Source organism: Motacilla alba, chromosome 11 (genome assembly GCF_015832195.1).
Source record: "Motacilla alba alba isolate MOTALB_02 chromosome 11, Motacilla_alba_V1.0_pri, whole genome shotgun sequence".
In the NCBI taxonomy this organism is placed as follows: Eukaryota; Metazoa; Chordata; class Aves; order Passeriformes; family Motacillidae; genus Motacilla; species Motacilla alba.
Genome location: NC_052026.1, coordinates 20,161,803 through 20,177,026, shown reverse-complemented (window position 1 = coordinate 20,177,026; position 15,224 = coordinate 20,161,803). Strand labels below are relative to the sequence as shown.

General features: G+C 46.1%; 1 protein-coding gene across 5 annotated transcripts in view; it reads right to left on the bottom strand.

Annotated features, from left to right (window-relative positions):
• The window catches only part of NFAT5 (nuclear factor of activated T cells 5), a 54,788-nt gene that overhangs the window by 34,516 nt on the left and 5,048 nt on the right, over nt 1-15,224 (bottom strand). For 2 of the 5 annotated variants that reach the window (XM_038147772.1, XM_038147770.1), the window contains exon 2: nt 2,049-2,174. In XM_038147772.1, the coding sequence (XP_038003700.1) occupies nt 2,049-2,174 (126 nt within the window). Of the gene's footprint in view, nt 1-2,048; nt 2,181-15,224 lie in introns of those variants that run through there. The other 3 variants (XM_038147773.1, XM_038147774.1, XM_038147775.1) reach the window with 2 other exon arrangements.

The window sequence follows — 15,224 nt, the reverse complement described above, 5'->3', positions numbered from 1 at the left end:
GACAGACTGAAAGTGTGGTGGCAACTTCTCAAAGATGCTGCAGAAATCCCACAACAATTAAAGAGAATAGTAAACCACCCTTTTCTCTACCAAGGGGGTACAGCCACAGAAAGGACACAGAATGTGCCACGTTCAAGCCAGCAATGGAAACAAAACGGGTCTTTGCTCCTCTGGGGTTTTGTCTTGTTGGGTTTAAACAGTTTAAACAGAATTTTTAACAACTGTCACTCCAGGCCCTTGTCCCAAGACCCTCTCCAGGTCTCCTGGAGCCCCTCTGGGCACTGGAAGAGCTCTAAGGTCACCCTAGACCCTTCTCTTCTCCATGCTGAACAACCCCAGCTCTCAACTTGCTATGAGCTCAGTCTTTGTGACCCTCTGTGGTCTCTGACATTGAAGAGTGTTGACAGGTGAATGATCAGGTCTTCTTTCAGTTTTAACAAGAAGCCCCAACATTAATTTTTAAAGTTTTTCATTCCAGAAACTCGTGCTGCAGTTTAACCCGAACACACCTAATGAATGCGTCTGGGGTTTTTTAAAGGATCTGGACTGGCTGTTGGCAGATGCCAAATACCTGGAGGCAACAGACTTTTAGTTCCATTCAATTTAAAGTCTTTTCTGTTAGGTACAGAATTAATTAGCAGTTCAGGCCTGTCTGTGGATTTAGAGTGTAACAGGGATTGTGGGCTGGTTTTGCTCAGCTGTTTTGAGGATACGAGTTTCTACAAGATTTGGTTGCTGCTGTCTATGAACCAAACCCATCTTTAAGCACCTTGACTTTAGAAACAGATGCTCAAATTCTTTTTTTTTAGTAAGTGATATAAAAACATCAAATCCTTTTGACATAATAAAAGCATCAAATTGTTTCAATGACCGAGTTCCACTGTGCACAGTTAAATCCACAGGTTCTCAGGAGAGGTCTGGCAAAACATGAATGGTGAGCAGTGCTGTAAAGTTTCTCTGACAAACCTACAACCACTTCAGGTTCTGATCAGGATTCCAGGACCATGCAAATCTGGGAAACGTTCTCATACAAACATTTAATGTATTTGAACTTGGAGAGAGAGAAACAGGAATAATGCAGCTATCTGAATCCTCACCCTATAGCCATTTTCTTTTCTCAAGCAAAAAATTTAACGCCAATTAGGAAAGTGGAACATGACCTTGTAAAAAACACAGGGATCAAATTATGAAAAAAAACCCTTCTCCAGTGAAGGGAGACACATCTATAATGGGCAAAATGATCTTTTTTCCCTATTGCACAGATGTGTACTAATATATACAAGTTACTGACAAGAATCCCAGGTGAAAGCCAGCAGTGAGGCTAATCTCCCAAATCAAAGCTGTGCCCTTAGATCCTCACTTTTTTATGTTTAATGAAGATCAGTGATAGTCTTAAAGTCTAGAACATGGCTGGGAATAAGAAAAGGATGCAGATTAAAAGGTCATGCCTCTTTTTTATATGTTGTCAATTAGAAAAATAACTACACTGGTCATTTAGAGTTCCAGCTGATATACATTATATCCTCATGTATTTGAGGACCTTTTACCACACCACACGAGAGACGTGTGTGAAAGGAGTTTAAATACTACACTTCCTCAGGCGCCAATGGAAAACTTGACCTTTTCTTCCTCCTCACATTTTGGTAAAAGCTTCATGGCCCAAAATGTCATCTCCCATTCCATTTTTATCCTAACTAGAATCCACTGGTTTACAGTCAGTCAGCATTCCGCCTTAGTTCCAAACAGGGATTTATTCCCTTGGAAGACAGAGTGCATTCTAGGAGTTAATTGCCTGTGTGGCATAACAGAATAGAGGAACAGCTAATTTACTGCTTATGGAGATGCATGTATGAAACACAGCAACCTTAACATGAAACACCTGACGCTTTTGATCACCCAGCTGAACTACACCACCTACATTCTCCTAGAATGAACTCTGTTCCTTCTCCACAAGCTCTTTTCTACACTCAGAACTTTGCCAGCACTGTTCATGTTGGCCAGAACGTCACAAACCTTAAGAAAACACCAGGATAAAGGAGAGTCCTTACCAGCAGCAACTACAGCTGGAGGCGGCGAACCGGCCTCACCACCGCTTGTTTGGCTCATGGATGCTATGGATGTTTCTCTGGAAGGTGGTAACTGCAGCTCCTTTGGGAGAAGGTCATAGACAGATTCTGTGGAACAAAAAGAACTTGATCAAAATGTCATCCGTGTCCTACACAAGGAAAGAAATAATGTTTTTGCCTAAAAGATATGAACTATAACCCAACCCTTTCAGAATCCCTGGGAAAAGTCACAGTAAGTGCTTGGAAATAACAGCATGGAAGAAAGTTACTTCAGAAAACAAACAAACATTAAGATGCACATTCTGAAGACCGAAACAAAGGACACAAACTTGTTCAAACAAAGAAATAATTCATGAACTTCCAGAGAAACTGTTCTCATCCAGAACGAAGGGCTGAGGGCAGCACATCATGTGAGAATCTGAGACAAACCTGTTTTCAGAATTCCAACTGTGCAACTGACTTCCTAAGGAAAAAAAGCCTATTTTAGCACCATCACCCTAACAACATCCTATGGAGTCTTAGAATCACAGACTGGATTTGGGTGGGAGGGACCTTAAAGCTCATCCCATTCCACCTCTGCCATGGCAGAGACCCCTTCTGCTATCCCAGGTTGCTCCAAGCCCTCACCAACCTGGCCTTGGGCTCTTCCAGGGATCCAGGGGCAGCCACAGCTTCTCTGGGCGCCTGTGCTAGGACCTCCCAACCCCCCAGGGGCAAGAATTCCTTCCCAATATCCCATCCAGCCCTGATCTCTGGCAGTGGGAGCCATTCCCTGTGTCCTGTCCCTCCATCCCTTGTCCCCAGTCCCTCTGCAGCTCTCCTGGAGCCCCTTCAGGTCCTGGAAGGGGCTCTAAGATCTCCCCTGAGCCTTCTCTTCTCCAGGGGAACACCCCCAGCTGTCCCAGCCTGGCTCCAGAGCCACGGGGATCCAGCCCTTGGATCAACGACCTCCTCAGGGCTTGCTCCACCAGCTCCATGACTTCCCTGTGCTGTATCAATCCCGGGGGTTTGATCTCTCTTCATCCTTGTGTGTTACCCAGGAGACCTCCTAAGGCTCCCTCCTCAGGGCTTGCTCCATCCTCACCCATTTACAGCTCTCAAGCCAATTCCAGCCTGCTGTACACCTGCAGCCTTAGGTGTGCTCACCAGGGCTTTCAGCACAGAGGCTGGGTGTCGTATTTTAGACCACATTTTCAGTAACTTGGTCTTTATCAATGAAGCATGAAATTAAAGATTTGCTCTTAATGGTCTTGTGATCTTTGAGAATGTGCTTCAATTCTAACGCTGGCTTTTCCTTCCCTCCCTCTTTATCATATTGTTGGAATTATTCACAAAGATTAGAATTGTGCTGCTTGTGGATTACTGCAAAAATCATGTGCTCCCTGAGAAAAAATTATCCTGTGGGAGTCTTGGATGTAAGCACACCTCTACAGCAAAAGGCTTCACAGAACCTTCACCATACTGGAGTCAAAAATAAATTTCTTAAACAAAAAAAATCCCCAAGAACCAGCCCAAAGAGACAAGCTCTCAATTACCCAAGAACTTGGGGTTTGGAAAGGAGCTTTTGTAGTCAACTCTGAATATATTATGAGTCATGACAGATGATGATGACAATTCACTCCTCTCAGAGGATTTGAGGAGAAAGAAATGGAAGTGTGTGTATATAATGAACTTACACATGAAATATAAAACGTTCTATAGTTACCTGCAGACACACACTGCTGCAATGCCTCATTTTGGAGCCCCTCACTGAACATTTTCAGTAGCAGCAGCCCTGAACGTCTACCTGTGACTCTCCTGTCCTGCTACAGGTAGAAGTGCCAGTGCCAGCTGGAGTAAAGGCTGGTGCTCATTTACAAGGGCTTGTACAAACTGCTGCACTCATCTCTGAGCTGCTCCTTGTAGAACAACAGGAGCAAAAGTGAGAACAAGCGGTACCTTCCAACCCCTTCCAAACCATTCTGTGAATCTGTGAACTCATGGCAGAAGGTGATGGTCAAATCCAAGCTTTCAGAAGAAAAACAACTCTCCTGGCTTTTCTTGCATCAGATGCAGCTTCACAGTCTAAAACACATCTTTACTGAATGCAGTTCAACACCTTCCAGAGGAATCCCAAGGGCCTGGGTACCTTTAAGACCTCTTGCTGCCACAAACCTACTCCACACACATCAGACTTCAAATGAAACTTTGTGTTTTCACCTAAACACAGGCCAATGTTTATATACACTGAACTATAAATAGCATGAAAGCAAAAACTGACAAATTCCAGAAACATGAGAGTTGTTGCAAGGAAACTAATTCTTCCCCAGAGGATCCAGCTCCCCCCGTGCCTCACCCTGTCCCAAGAGCTGAAGCTGCTGCTCAGCCCCTCTCCATCACCACGTTTTACGCCTGTGTGCACTCACCAATACTGAGAACATTAAACTTGCTGCTAGAATTTTACATTGATTCATACAGAAAACACCCACTAAAGGGAAAGGCTGCTGCAGAAACGCAGTATTACATTTGGAGGCAAAAATAGCATTTCAGCATCATTACGTATTTCTACATAATTAGCGAGAAAAAAATGTGTAGACAGAATTCCTGCTTCCAGCAGCCAGCACTGAATCAGTGAGAAGTTCAAGCTGTCTGATAGCACTAAGTGTCCTGTAATTTATTGCTGATTTCAATTCCTCTGATGAATACACTGGTTGATCCCAAGTTTCTAGGGTTTTTTCCTGGAAGTAGCTCCATTTATACCCAACATTTAAACACATTTTCTCTCTCCCTACAGGAAGCAAGGAACATGTGTTCCAGGATTAGAGTTATTATGAAATATAAACAAGATAACACACAAACCAGATAACCAAACACTAGTGAACAGCCAGAAGTCCCACACACTCATTTCCTGACACAAATCCTCACCTGTTAATCAGTTATTAGACATTATCTACAGTAAACTTCCAAATCTCTTATCTTGCCTCAAAATATCTCGCCTAGACAAGCCCAGCTTCACAAATTCTCCTCCCAAAACCAAGGACACACAGGGACAGGCAGATTTACAAAAAGTATTTTAAGTGTCAAATTTCTTCAACTGCCCTTTATCCGATTATCCTGCCCTTATAATCTCTCATCTGAGATCAGCTGCTTGGAACTTTGATCTTCCTGCCAGTTGTACTGACAGTCCAGAAAATTCTATTTCACATGGTTCTATGGACCAGAACCACACCAAACAGGGGACCAGGATCCAACAACACAGCACCTGGAATCGGGAAAGAGATTTCGTTGTGTGCTACTTGAACCTGCACACAACATTCAGAAGTTATATATTAGTAAAAAATAATCAAGACATTTAGGAAGGAATTGTTCCCTGTGAGGGTGGGCAGGCCCTGGCACAGGTGCCCAGAGCAGCTGTGGCTGTCCCCTGCATCCCTGGCAGTGCCCAAGGCCAGGCTGGACAGGGCTTGGAGCAGCCTGGGATGGTGGAAGGTGTCCCTGCCATGCCAGGGGGTGGAACTGGATGGGCTTTAAGGTCTCTTTCAACCTAAACCATTCCAGGATTCTCTGGAATTGGGTCATTTCAAGTTAAAACAACTGCACAAAAGGTGTCTGTGGCAGGGCTGGACACATGACCACCAGTCCACACAAAATACATCCCTGAGTCAACACGGACCTGGATCAGTCCCAGCAGCTGGTGACAGGATCTCTGTCTTCAAAGGGGAGAGGAGAGGCCTCGGAAAGATTCAGGAAATATAATGCTGAGAAGGCACAAAAAACAGCCTGTGAAACTGATGTGGTGATGCTGCAGTAGGAGTGCAAAAGGCCGGTGGTTCGTGATGGCAAACCAAATTCTGCAAGGTCCTTCACCTCCTGTTTTACTCATTTCCCCTCAGTGCACACACACTCCTTTTCTAGGAATGATTGTGGATTTTGCACACAGCCTAACCAGGCTGAGTTACCAACCCGGGCCTACAGCAAAGTCTGAGTGCTCGGCCACCCCCAGCAGCAGCAAACACCTCTGGAACTCCTGACCCATCCTCATCCTCACCAAGGCACCTTTCAGAACCACGGCACACCCAGTGACCTGCAGCATCACATTCCTCCTCACTCACCAGCATGCTGTGATCGCATTTCAACTTTATTCTTAGGAACAGAGCAATTAAGCTTACAGGAGCACAGAGAACACAGCACTACTGCTTCCTGTGTGGGAATGCTGAGACAACTCCAGCATTCTGTGAGGAGCTTGGCCGTGTCCCATACAAAGCCCTGCTTTTCCCAAAGAGGAGGTATTCCCTTCTCCTGGGCCATGAATCCTCCATGACTTTCTGGCTGCACCTACACAGAGACTTCAGCTGCACGGAATAAAAACTGTGATTTCTAGAAATTTAGTGCCCTGTTATCTGGGCTGTGCTAGTACTGGCTCAGGGTGTTACAGAACCTCTCTGTGACACAAATTAAATTGAGATCCCTCTGGCTGGGTGACCAAATTGTGCTACCTGTAACTCAGCACCTGGTGATGCTGGGAGCAGAGAGGCAAGGAAAAGAGCAGAGAATACCCAATTCCAATATTTAAAACAACAGCAGCTCATTCACGAGCAATGCAGACATCCTCACTTTGCCAGGACCTCCAAACACTTTAAACATTACAGAATTTTCTTTACATACAGAAAAGATACCCCTAAACTTTGCTACTCCATATCAAAAGCTAAGCCATGCTACCTGGAACTGCCCCAGCTGGAAGCCAAGCCACAAACCTGACAGAGAAGTTTGCTCTGGCCTGCAGGCAGGTGAGGCCATAACTAACGCAGAGGGCCCTGGCTGCAGCTCCAACTCCATCACCACTCCTGCAGGCTGCTCCCAGGCCCAGCCTTGAGGAGGCTGCTGGAACCCAGCCCCAGCTCTCCCCCAGCTCACCTGTGTCTGTCCCACCACGGAGACCTGCTCCTGGGACTTCACCCCTGCAATGCCAGGGGCTCCTCCAGCAGCATCCCTTCCATCCCCACCCCTGGACTAACAGGTAATGACAGGTTTCCTGCTCCACGGAAATCACGTGGAGAGCAAGATCAATGTACATGGGAGGAGAACCACCCGAATTATCAGCACTAGCAGCAGACATGGGGCATTTTCCACTTGCTGCTGACATTTTTTGCCCTTAAGGAAAGGTACATCCTGGAAATCCCTTACCACTTCCATGACCTCATGAACAGCAGCCAAGTTAATCCTTGTCTTTAATAAGCTCCCTGCACTGAATGGCTGCCCATTTGATCCCCACTGATACTCCTCTCCTCAACATGGTTTAATACCCGCACAGATTTGGCTGCTTCTTCCAAAGCCATTTCCTTGCTGCAGCACATGACAGTCACACCAGAGATTAGACAAAACCTTGGTGTCCTCCTCTAATCAGCTGGCAGCATCGGAGCAGAAATCTCTTCTAATGATGTTCACTAAGCTGATCAAAAAAACAAGCAAGCAAACAGGCCAAGAGAGTTGTTTATATGGAACTGAGATTAAAAAACAATTAGAAATCATGAAGTAGCAAGTAGCCTCTGCTACATGGGGGAGGTCAATGAAGTGAAGTGAGCACTCGTACTCAGCAAATTAAAGAAACTATAGAGGAAAAATAACAGTATTCATATTCCACCTCACCCCCACTCGCGATGCAAATTCAGTTTCAGAGCACCTGCACACAGATAAAGGTCCTGTGATGCTAATCTAAGACACAGTTTTGGGCTAAACCTGTATTACCAAGGCTGCAAATGTCAGATTGCCACTCCTCACTCCAAAGGCCGCTGCATTTTAATGAAACAGTATGTGTGACTTAACATATTTCAGAAACTCTTGTGGGTAAGGGATGCTAAAACCAGAATCTACTCTAGGCCTAAAAAGTCCAGGCCTCTGCCAGAAGACCTTGTGGTTAGTTTATCTGTTTATCCTGAAGTTCAGTTCTACTCAGAATTTCAGTGTCCATAACTACCACAGCTGAGTGGTTGAGCTTATTGGAGGCCACTGATTCCACCACAGTTCACAGACAGTTTTTAGAGAATGATGAAGAAATGAGGGAGCTCTAAATAGCCAAAATCTAATCAAAGCTTCACTTTGTTAAAAGTCATTCGTATACCATGGCCCTCAGGGATTTTTCTGTACACAAAAGAGTGTGGGAAGACCTTGAAGCAGATTACTTTGCCCATCAAGAAGAGCCTGTAATAGCCAGCTGAGGAACCCTCTGGCTCCTCACCCCAAGATAAACAGGTTTTCCTGCAGACCCCACGAACAGCATTGGCTGAGTAAGTTTGGTTATTACAACACAGAATTCAGAGAATCACAGAATCCTGGAATGGCTCGAGTGGGAAGACACCTTAATGCCCATCTCATTAAACCCCCAGCCACGGGCAGGGACACCTTCTGCTACCCCAGACAGCTCCAAGCCCTCACCAACCTGGCCTTGGACACTGCCAGGGATCCTCTGGGCAACCTGTGCCAGGGCCTCGCCTTCCTCACAGGGAAGAATTTCCTCCCAGTACCACAAGAGAATTCAGGATACATTTCAGAAGACTTGGGCCACCCCACTAGAGAGAGTTCACATCTCACAGTAGGGCTGCTCTCCCTTCCTCAAGGCTGAACAGGGAGAAGCGACCTCAGGACCCACTGGAGTAACTCCTGCAGTGAAACCCAGTGCTTCAGTGCCCTCCGGGATTTGAGTGAGCAGACAAAACTCCAGCTTTGAGACAGCACACTCATAACCTCTGACAGGGAATGGCAGGGAATGGCAGGGAATCTGTGCCCAGCCCACGGGCCATCGGAGGCATTGAAATGGCAATGCCGGTAACACAGCTGGCACGGGGCACCCCGGCACAGAGACCTGGCAAGGGGCACCCCAACACGGGGCACCCAGCACAGAGACCTGGCACAGGGCACCCCAAACACGGGGCACCCAGCACAGAGACCTGGCACAGGGCACCCCAAACACGGGGCACCCAGCACAGAGACCTGGCACAGGGCACCCCGGCACAGGGCACCCCGAACACGGGGCATCCGGGCACCTCGGGCACAGGGCACCTGGCATGAGGCACCCTGGCAAGGGGCACCCGGCACGGGGACAGCGTGGATGGAAGCCAAAGAAGGATAACAAGGATTCACTAAGAAGCTCAACAGAGGAAGCTCTGAGAGTCTGAGAAAGGAAACTAGGAGAGAGACAAAGCTCAGTGCATGAACCAGAAGAGAAACAGACTGAGACAGCCACAGCCCAGACAGATCAGTGACCACTAAAGCACTTCCTACTTCACTGCCGAGGGTTTGTTGCTGTTGAGGTTTGGGCTTTCTCCTTTTTCTTTGGTTGGTTTTTCTGCGTACTCCTTAGGTGATCCAAACTCTCACTTGCAGAAATGAGAATCACCCATGATAACTGCAGGCCATGGCAGCTCTGCTTAAGGGACAGCGGAGATTTTTATAATATAAAGTTACGAGAAAAAAGATTTGGAAGACGGAAAGGACACACAACAAAAAGTAAATCAGCTTTTGTACTGTATTTGTCAAAAGAGGATTTAGGACATTTTACAGACTATCATAGTCCTGCACTTCCTAACACCTTTGCAACTTCACTGATTTAACATCACAAGCTTGGCAGTAGGGAAAACAAGTCCTGAAAACAGATTTAGGTTTCACACAGAGCAAAAAGGAAGGACCCTGCTTGAGCATACACAGAATAGATAAAATACAGCAACTGTTCAAAGAATCACAGAATCACTAAGGTTGGGAGAGATCTTTAAGAGCACTGAGACCAAGTGTTAACACAGCACTACCAAGTCCCACTGAAGCACAGAGATAGAGATTTGGATGGGATATTGGGAAGAAATCCCTCCCTGTGAGGCTGGGCAGGCCCTGGCACAGGGTGCCCAGAGCAGCTGAGGCTGTCTCTGGACCCCTGGAAGTGGCCATGGCCGGGCTGGACAGGGCTTGGGGCAGCAGAAGAAGTCTCTGCCATGGCAGGGGGTGGACCTGGATGAGCTTTAAGGACCCTTCCCACCCAAACCATCCTACGATTCTGTGACATTTGAGATATCCTGTGACATAACTGCATGGCAAAAGCCAGAGAGCAAGAAGCAGCCCATAGGTAGTGAGGCTGGGCAGGAGGAGAACGGACACCCTAAAATATTTTAAAGTTACTGGTCTAATCACTCCTATTTTTGCAAGAGTTGAAGCTGAGTTGGAGTAAGATCATAACTCACAAGACTCCCCGTCCTATCTGCCTTACCCCAGTGCCAAATCCACCAGGTACGCTTACTAAAACATTGATTTTATTTCATATTTTTGAGTATATCTCAATACAATTAAACAAAGGACTCAATAAAATTTAGCATGCAACCTCAAATACGTAAAGACTAATTAGCACATTCTTCCTAATTGCCCAATGCTGCCCATGGATTTCCACACAGCTGTCAGACGCGGGTCTGTCACCAGAGCCTTGCCATGCTGTCCTGACAGAGGACACCAACTGCAGAGCACTGTTCCCTCCGTGTGCCAGCCACCCTCAGCCTATCTGCGATGGTGGAGCAGGGAAAGACTGGAAGCGGGTCTTCCCGCCAGCACTCCTGTTATTGTCAGCCCTGGCAGGGCTAGATTGCTGCTACAGCAACAGTGGCAGGCTTTCAAAGAAACTGCAGTGTATACAAGGATGTTTTACACAGCCAAACAGAAAATCTTCCTTCCAGTTCCCCCTGGCTTCAGACAAAAGCAGCAAACCCTAAACCAACAGGCTTCACGCGCGTGGAGGGAAAGGCAGATGCCGTGGTGCTGCCTGTGCTAGAAAACTTCAGCATTAACAAGCTGATGTTGGTGAAGCTCCACTCTGCAGAACCCCCAGGGGATCCGAGGGCTGCGTGCTGATGACGTACACTGGGCACTAAAATTCAAATCTTGCCTGCAAATGCTGCTACTCCCTGAAATGCACATTCTAGAGTGTTAGTGACGGAGAGAGGAGTTTTCTGAAAGGCTGTTGTTTTAGAGAAAGACAACCAGTAATATATTATTAATGACAGATGACCAGTAATATATTATTATTGATGAAGTCATTAACATTTGATCACAACTCTAATATCACAGAATCCCAGGCTGGTTTGGGTGGGAAGTGACCTTAAAGCCCAGCTCATTCCAACCTCCTGTCATGGACATGGATTTCTTCCAGTAGTCCAGGCTGTTTCAAGTCCCACCCAACCCAGCCTTGAACATTTCCACAGTATCATTATTTATTGTACTTAAAAATTTAAGCTAAAAGTGCTTTCCTGTATTTTTCTAAAGGACAAGTATTACTACCAAAAATGGCAGAATTAAACAGGTAATTTTGCAAGCAGTTCGTAACCAGCTCCTGCACTATATCCCACCAACCTTCAGAAAAATTGCTAATCTCAATATTCAGGATTCTGCACAGCAGGGTAGAGTTGAGAAATTAATCCTTTTAAAGTTGAATTTCAACAACTGACAAAGGCATGTGTTAGCTGAATTCTATTTATGGCATTCATCCAAATATCAAATAAAGCTTCCCTGGCTGTGTTTCAGTCATCCCCATTCACAGCTCAAAGAGGACTTTTATAAATGTAGACAGGCAGTATAAATCCTGGATCTTGTTTGCATCCAATTTTACACATCTCAGAATGAGAGAACAACATTATTTAGGAATTGTCACTTCAAGGAACAGACCAGTAATGACTTACTGAGATACCTATCCTATGTGGTTGTAAACTGCAGACAGAAATCAAAGAACATAAAAATACTCCTAAAACACCACCGTGGACAAGGCAGAGCAGCAGGCAGGCTGACAGAGCAGCAGGTACCTGAACACAGAATCCCAGACTGGCTGAACTTGGAAGGACCTTAAATCTCACCTCATTCCACCCCCTGCCATGGGCAGGGACACCTTTCACGGCTCCAAGCCCCGTCCAACCTGGCCTTGAAATGTTTAAAGAAACCCAAATACCAAGCGATCAAAGAACATCAGTAATAGCTATTTATCAACCCCTTTAGAACACCTGTGTTGTTTCAAAAATCAAAGTTCACCAGAAACAGAGGTAATCAGGCAGTTCCTTGGGTCCAATGCACCACCCAAATTCAGGGACACGCAGAACCCACCTGACCCACAGTTTACTGTTGTCTTACAACATTTCTCAGCCTGTACAGGTTTGCACCATTTCTTCTGATGGGCTTATTGTTGTCATCTCTTACAGTTGCTGTGAGCAAGAAAAGCAGCAGCAGCAATGAAAGACACAAGATTCTTTCTTTTGAGGCAGTACCGCAATATTTAAGGGGAAGAACAAAAGGCATTCTGACAGGCTTCCAACACACTGTGGCCACCCCTTGGGCTCAGTATTTCATTACAAACCTGGATGCACAGGCTGTGCTCCTGAGACCTGACCTGTCCTAGTAACTGTCGACATTCAGCATCTCAAAGTGCCTCCAGGCCTCCCTGCCTTTGCTCCCCTGAACAGGTATGTTCTTTCAGCATCACCAAGACTGGGAAATGCCTGTGCTTCCTACCATCACTTTGCTTTCTGCTGCCAACTCAACTGTTTGATGATAAACACTGCTCCTCAAACCACAGGTGATGTTCAATACAGAGCTCTGGCGAGTCTGACACCTCTAACACTTGGAAGGGACTGACTCATCAGGGACACGAGGAGCAGGCTGAGAAAACCTGCAACAACTACTGCACCTGGAAGGGATTCCTCAGGGAAATAAAGATGGAGAAGGCTCGGGGGGATCTTATCCACGTCTGGAAATTCCTGACAGGAGGCAAGAGAGGCTCCTCTCACCTGTACCCCATGACAGGACAAGAGGCAATGGACACCAATTAAAACACATTAAATTCCATCTGAATTCTCTTATCCATGAGGACAGCCAAGCACGGGCTCAGGTTGCCCAGGATGGCTGTGGAGTCTCTGTGAGGAGTGTCAGACCCTGCTGGGCACAGTCCCAGCACCCGCTCCAGCACTGATTCCATGATCTCCAGAGGTCCCTGCCAGCCCCAAGGGCTGAGACTGAAAGCTGGCACTGCTCCCACAAGACCCACCCACATCCTCTCCCACCACCAGAACATCTGACTGCTTTCAGAACTTTAACCTAAATCAGATTCCTGGGCTCTGCATCATTTACTTGTGAGATAAAACCAAGACTATTAGAAACTGTAATTATAAATTCCTCAGTAAATCTGCTTTAATAGGGATACACATTCCAAGGAAAGCTGCCTTTTTTACTCCCTAAGAAACAAAACATACTCAAGTATTAGCAGATTTCCTCATTCCTAAACTGAAAACAGAGTAAACTTTAAATGGCACACAAGTCTTGCTTCACCACATATACAACTGTGGGATTTCTTGCTGAGTCCAAAAACAAATCAAGAGTCAAAAGAGAACTGAGTTAAAGCCTGGATACTCCTACTCTGCCCCAAACAGCAAGGATTTACACATCTCCACACTACAGGATCCTCACTGCGAAGGCAGAAAGCTGCCAGTTCACAGAAGCTCTGGACCCTGCAGCAGCTTACTCGCCAGTCACCCCACGGTGCTCCTATCCAAACTCACTGCCTCTTCTGCGAGTGAATCCACACGCACACAAAACACCAGGCCTGCTCACAGTGAGGGACTGGAACAACCGGATGCAGGGGCAGTTTTTCTGAACGGGAATGGAAACGCCAACATTTGGAAACTTTTTAGGATTGTCTTCAAACCTCTCCCTTCCGTATCTTCACCCTGTCTGGGCATGACAGGAGCCACTGTCCGTCTTCCCTGTCTGCCAAACCTCCCGACCTTCACCACAACTCAGCCTGCTTTTAGGGCCAGACCTTGGGCTTCTCTTCAGCACATCACATCAGTTTCATAAACTCTGTACGGCAATCCCAAATTCTTTCCAGTTATTTACAAAGCAACCATAAAACCATTCCAAATGCTGAAGGACAAGTGATGGAAGGGAATGGAGAGCAACTAGAGTGTATTTATGTAAACACTGACAACATTCCTCAGTCTGGTTAAGCGTTATTCACCTCACAGATGCCTCACAGCTATGCAATATAGTAAAATAATGTACCTGAAGTTGGACACTTAGATTTTAAACACTGCTAAAGCACTGCTTGCTTTGCAAACAGCAGTTACTGGAGATTTTACTGTGTGTCCATTAGCACTTGCTATTATTACAGAATTCAAAGTTGCATCTGACAGTTTGTTCAAAGCTGGGTCTGAGAGTTTGTTTCAGTCAGTTCCTAAAACAATTGCTAATGACAAGCTGGCCTGACTGTTCAGCCTCATCAGTTTACTCTCTACATACCCACCGAGATGACACACACGGTAACTGCACAGACACGACCACACACCTTACTCCACCTGCACTTTGGCCGCTCACCAACTCCTGCTGCTGCTCACCAGCACTTCTACACTTCAGAATCAGCTCAGGCCATTGCCTTTTTGTATAAAATGAAGTACTAGCTCTCTTTCACCATCCCTGGAGGTGTTCAAGGAATAAGTGGACATGGCAATGAGCGTTCTTGTCTGGTGAACAAGCTGGGGATCACTCAGAAGCTGAACTCAACCTTAGAGATCTTTCCCAAGCTAAATGACTCTGTGAAATACATTTCATAGTAAACTGCATAATCTGTGTACCAGTGCAAAAGTCAGATCAAGGCTCCAGGATGCCAACCATTTTTAGTTACAGATACCAAAAGGTAACTGTGCTGTTGAAATTTTATAAATAAAGGTCAGATGTTTCATTAAAAAATGAACAATTTTAACCTACAACCTCAGAAATGTATGATGAGAAAATTCTATTTCGTGACAACACTAAGCTGCAGTACAGAATGGCAGAACCATGGAATGGTTTGGTTTGGAATGGACCTAAAGTTCATCTCATTCCACCCCGTGCCATGGGCAGGGACACCTTCCCATAGACCAGGCTGCTCCAAGCCTCACCCAACCCAGCCTTGGACACTTCAAGGGACAAAAGAATTGGGCAAGGTATGGGGATTCTCTAATAGAAAAAACTACAACTTCCAGAGAAGGACAAAGTATTCAAAACAAGTGAAACTGACGATCAAAGACTCCACCTAGTCTCAGAACCAAAGAATCACCCATTTCTCCACGGACAGGGCTGCCCTGCCTGTCCAGGCCCTGGCACAAGAGCACCGGCACAGCAAAGGCTACA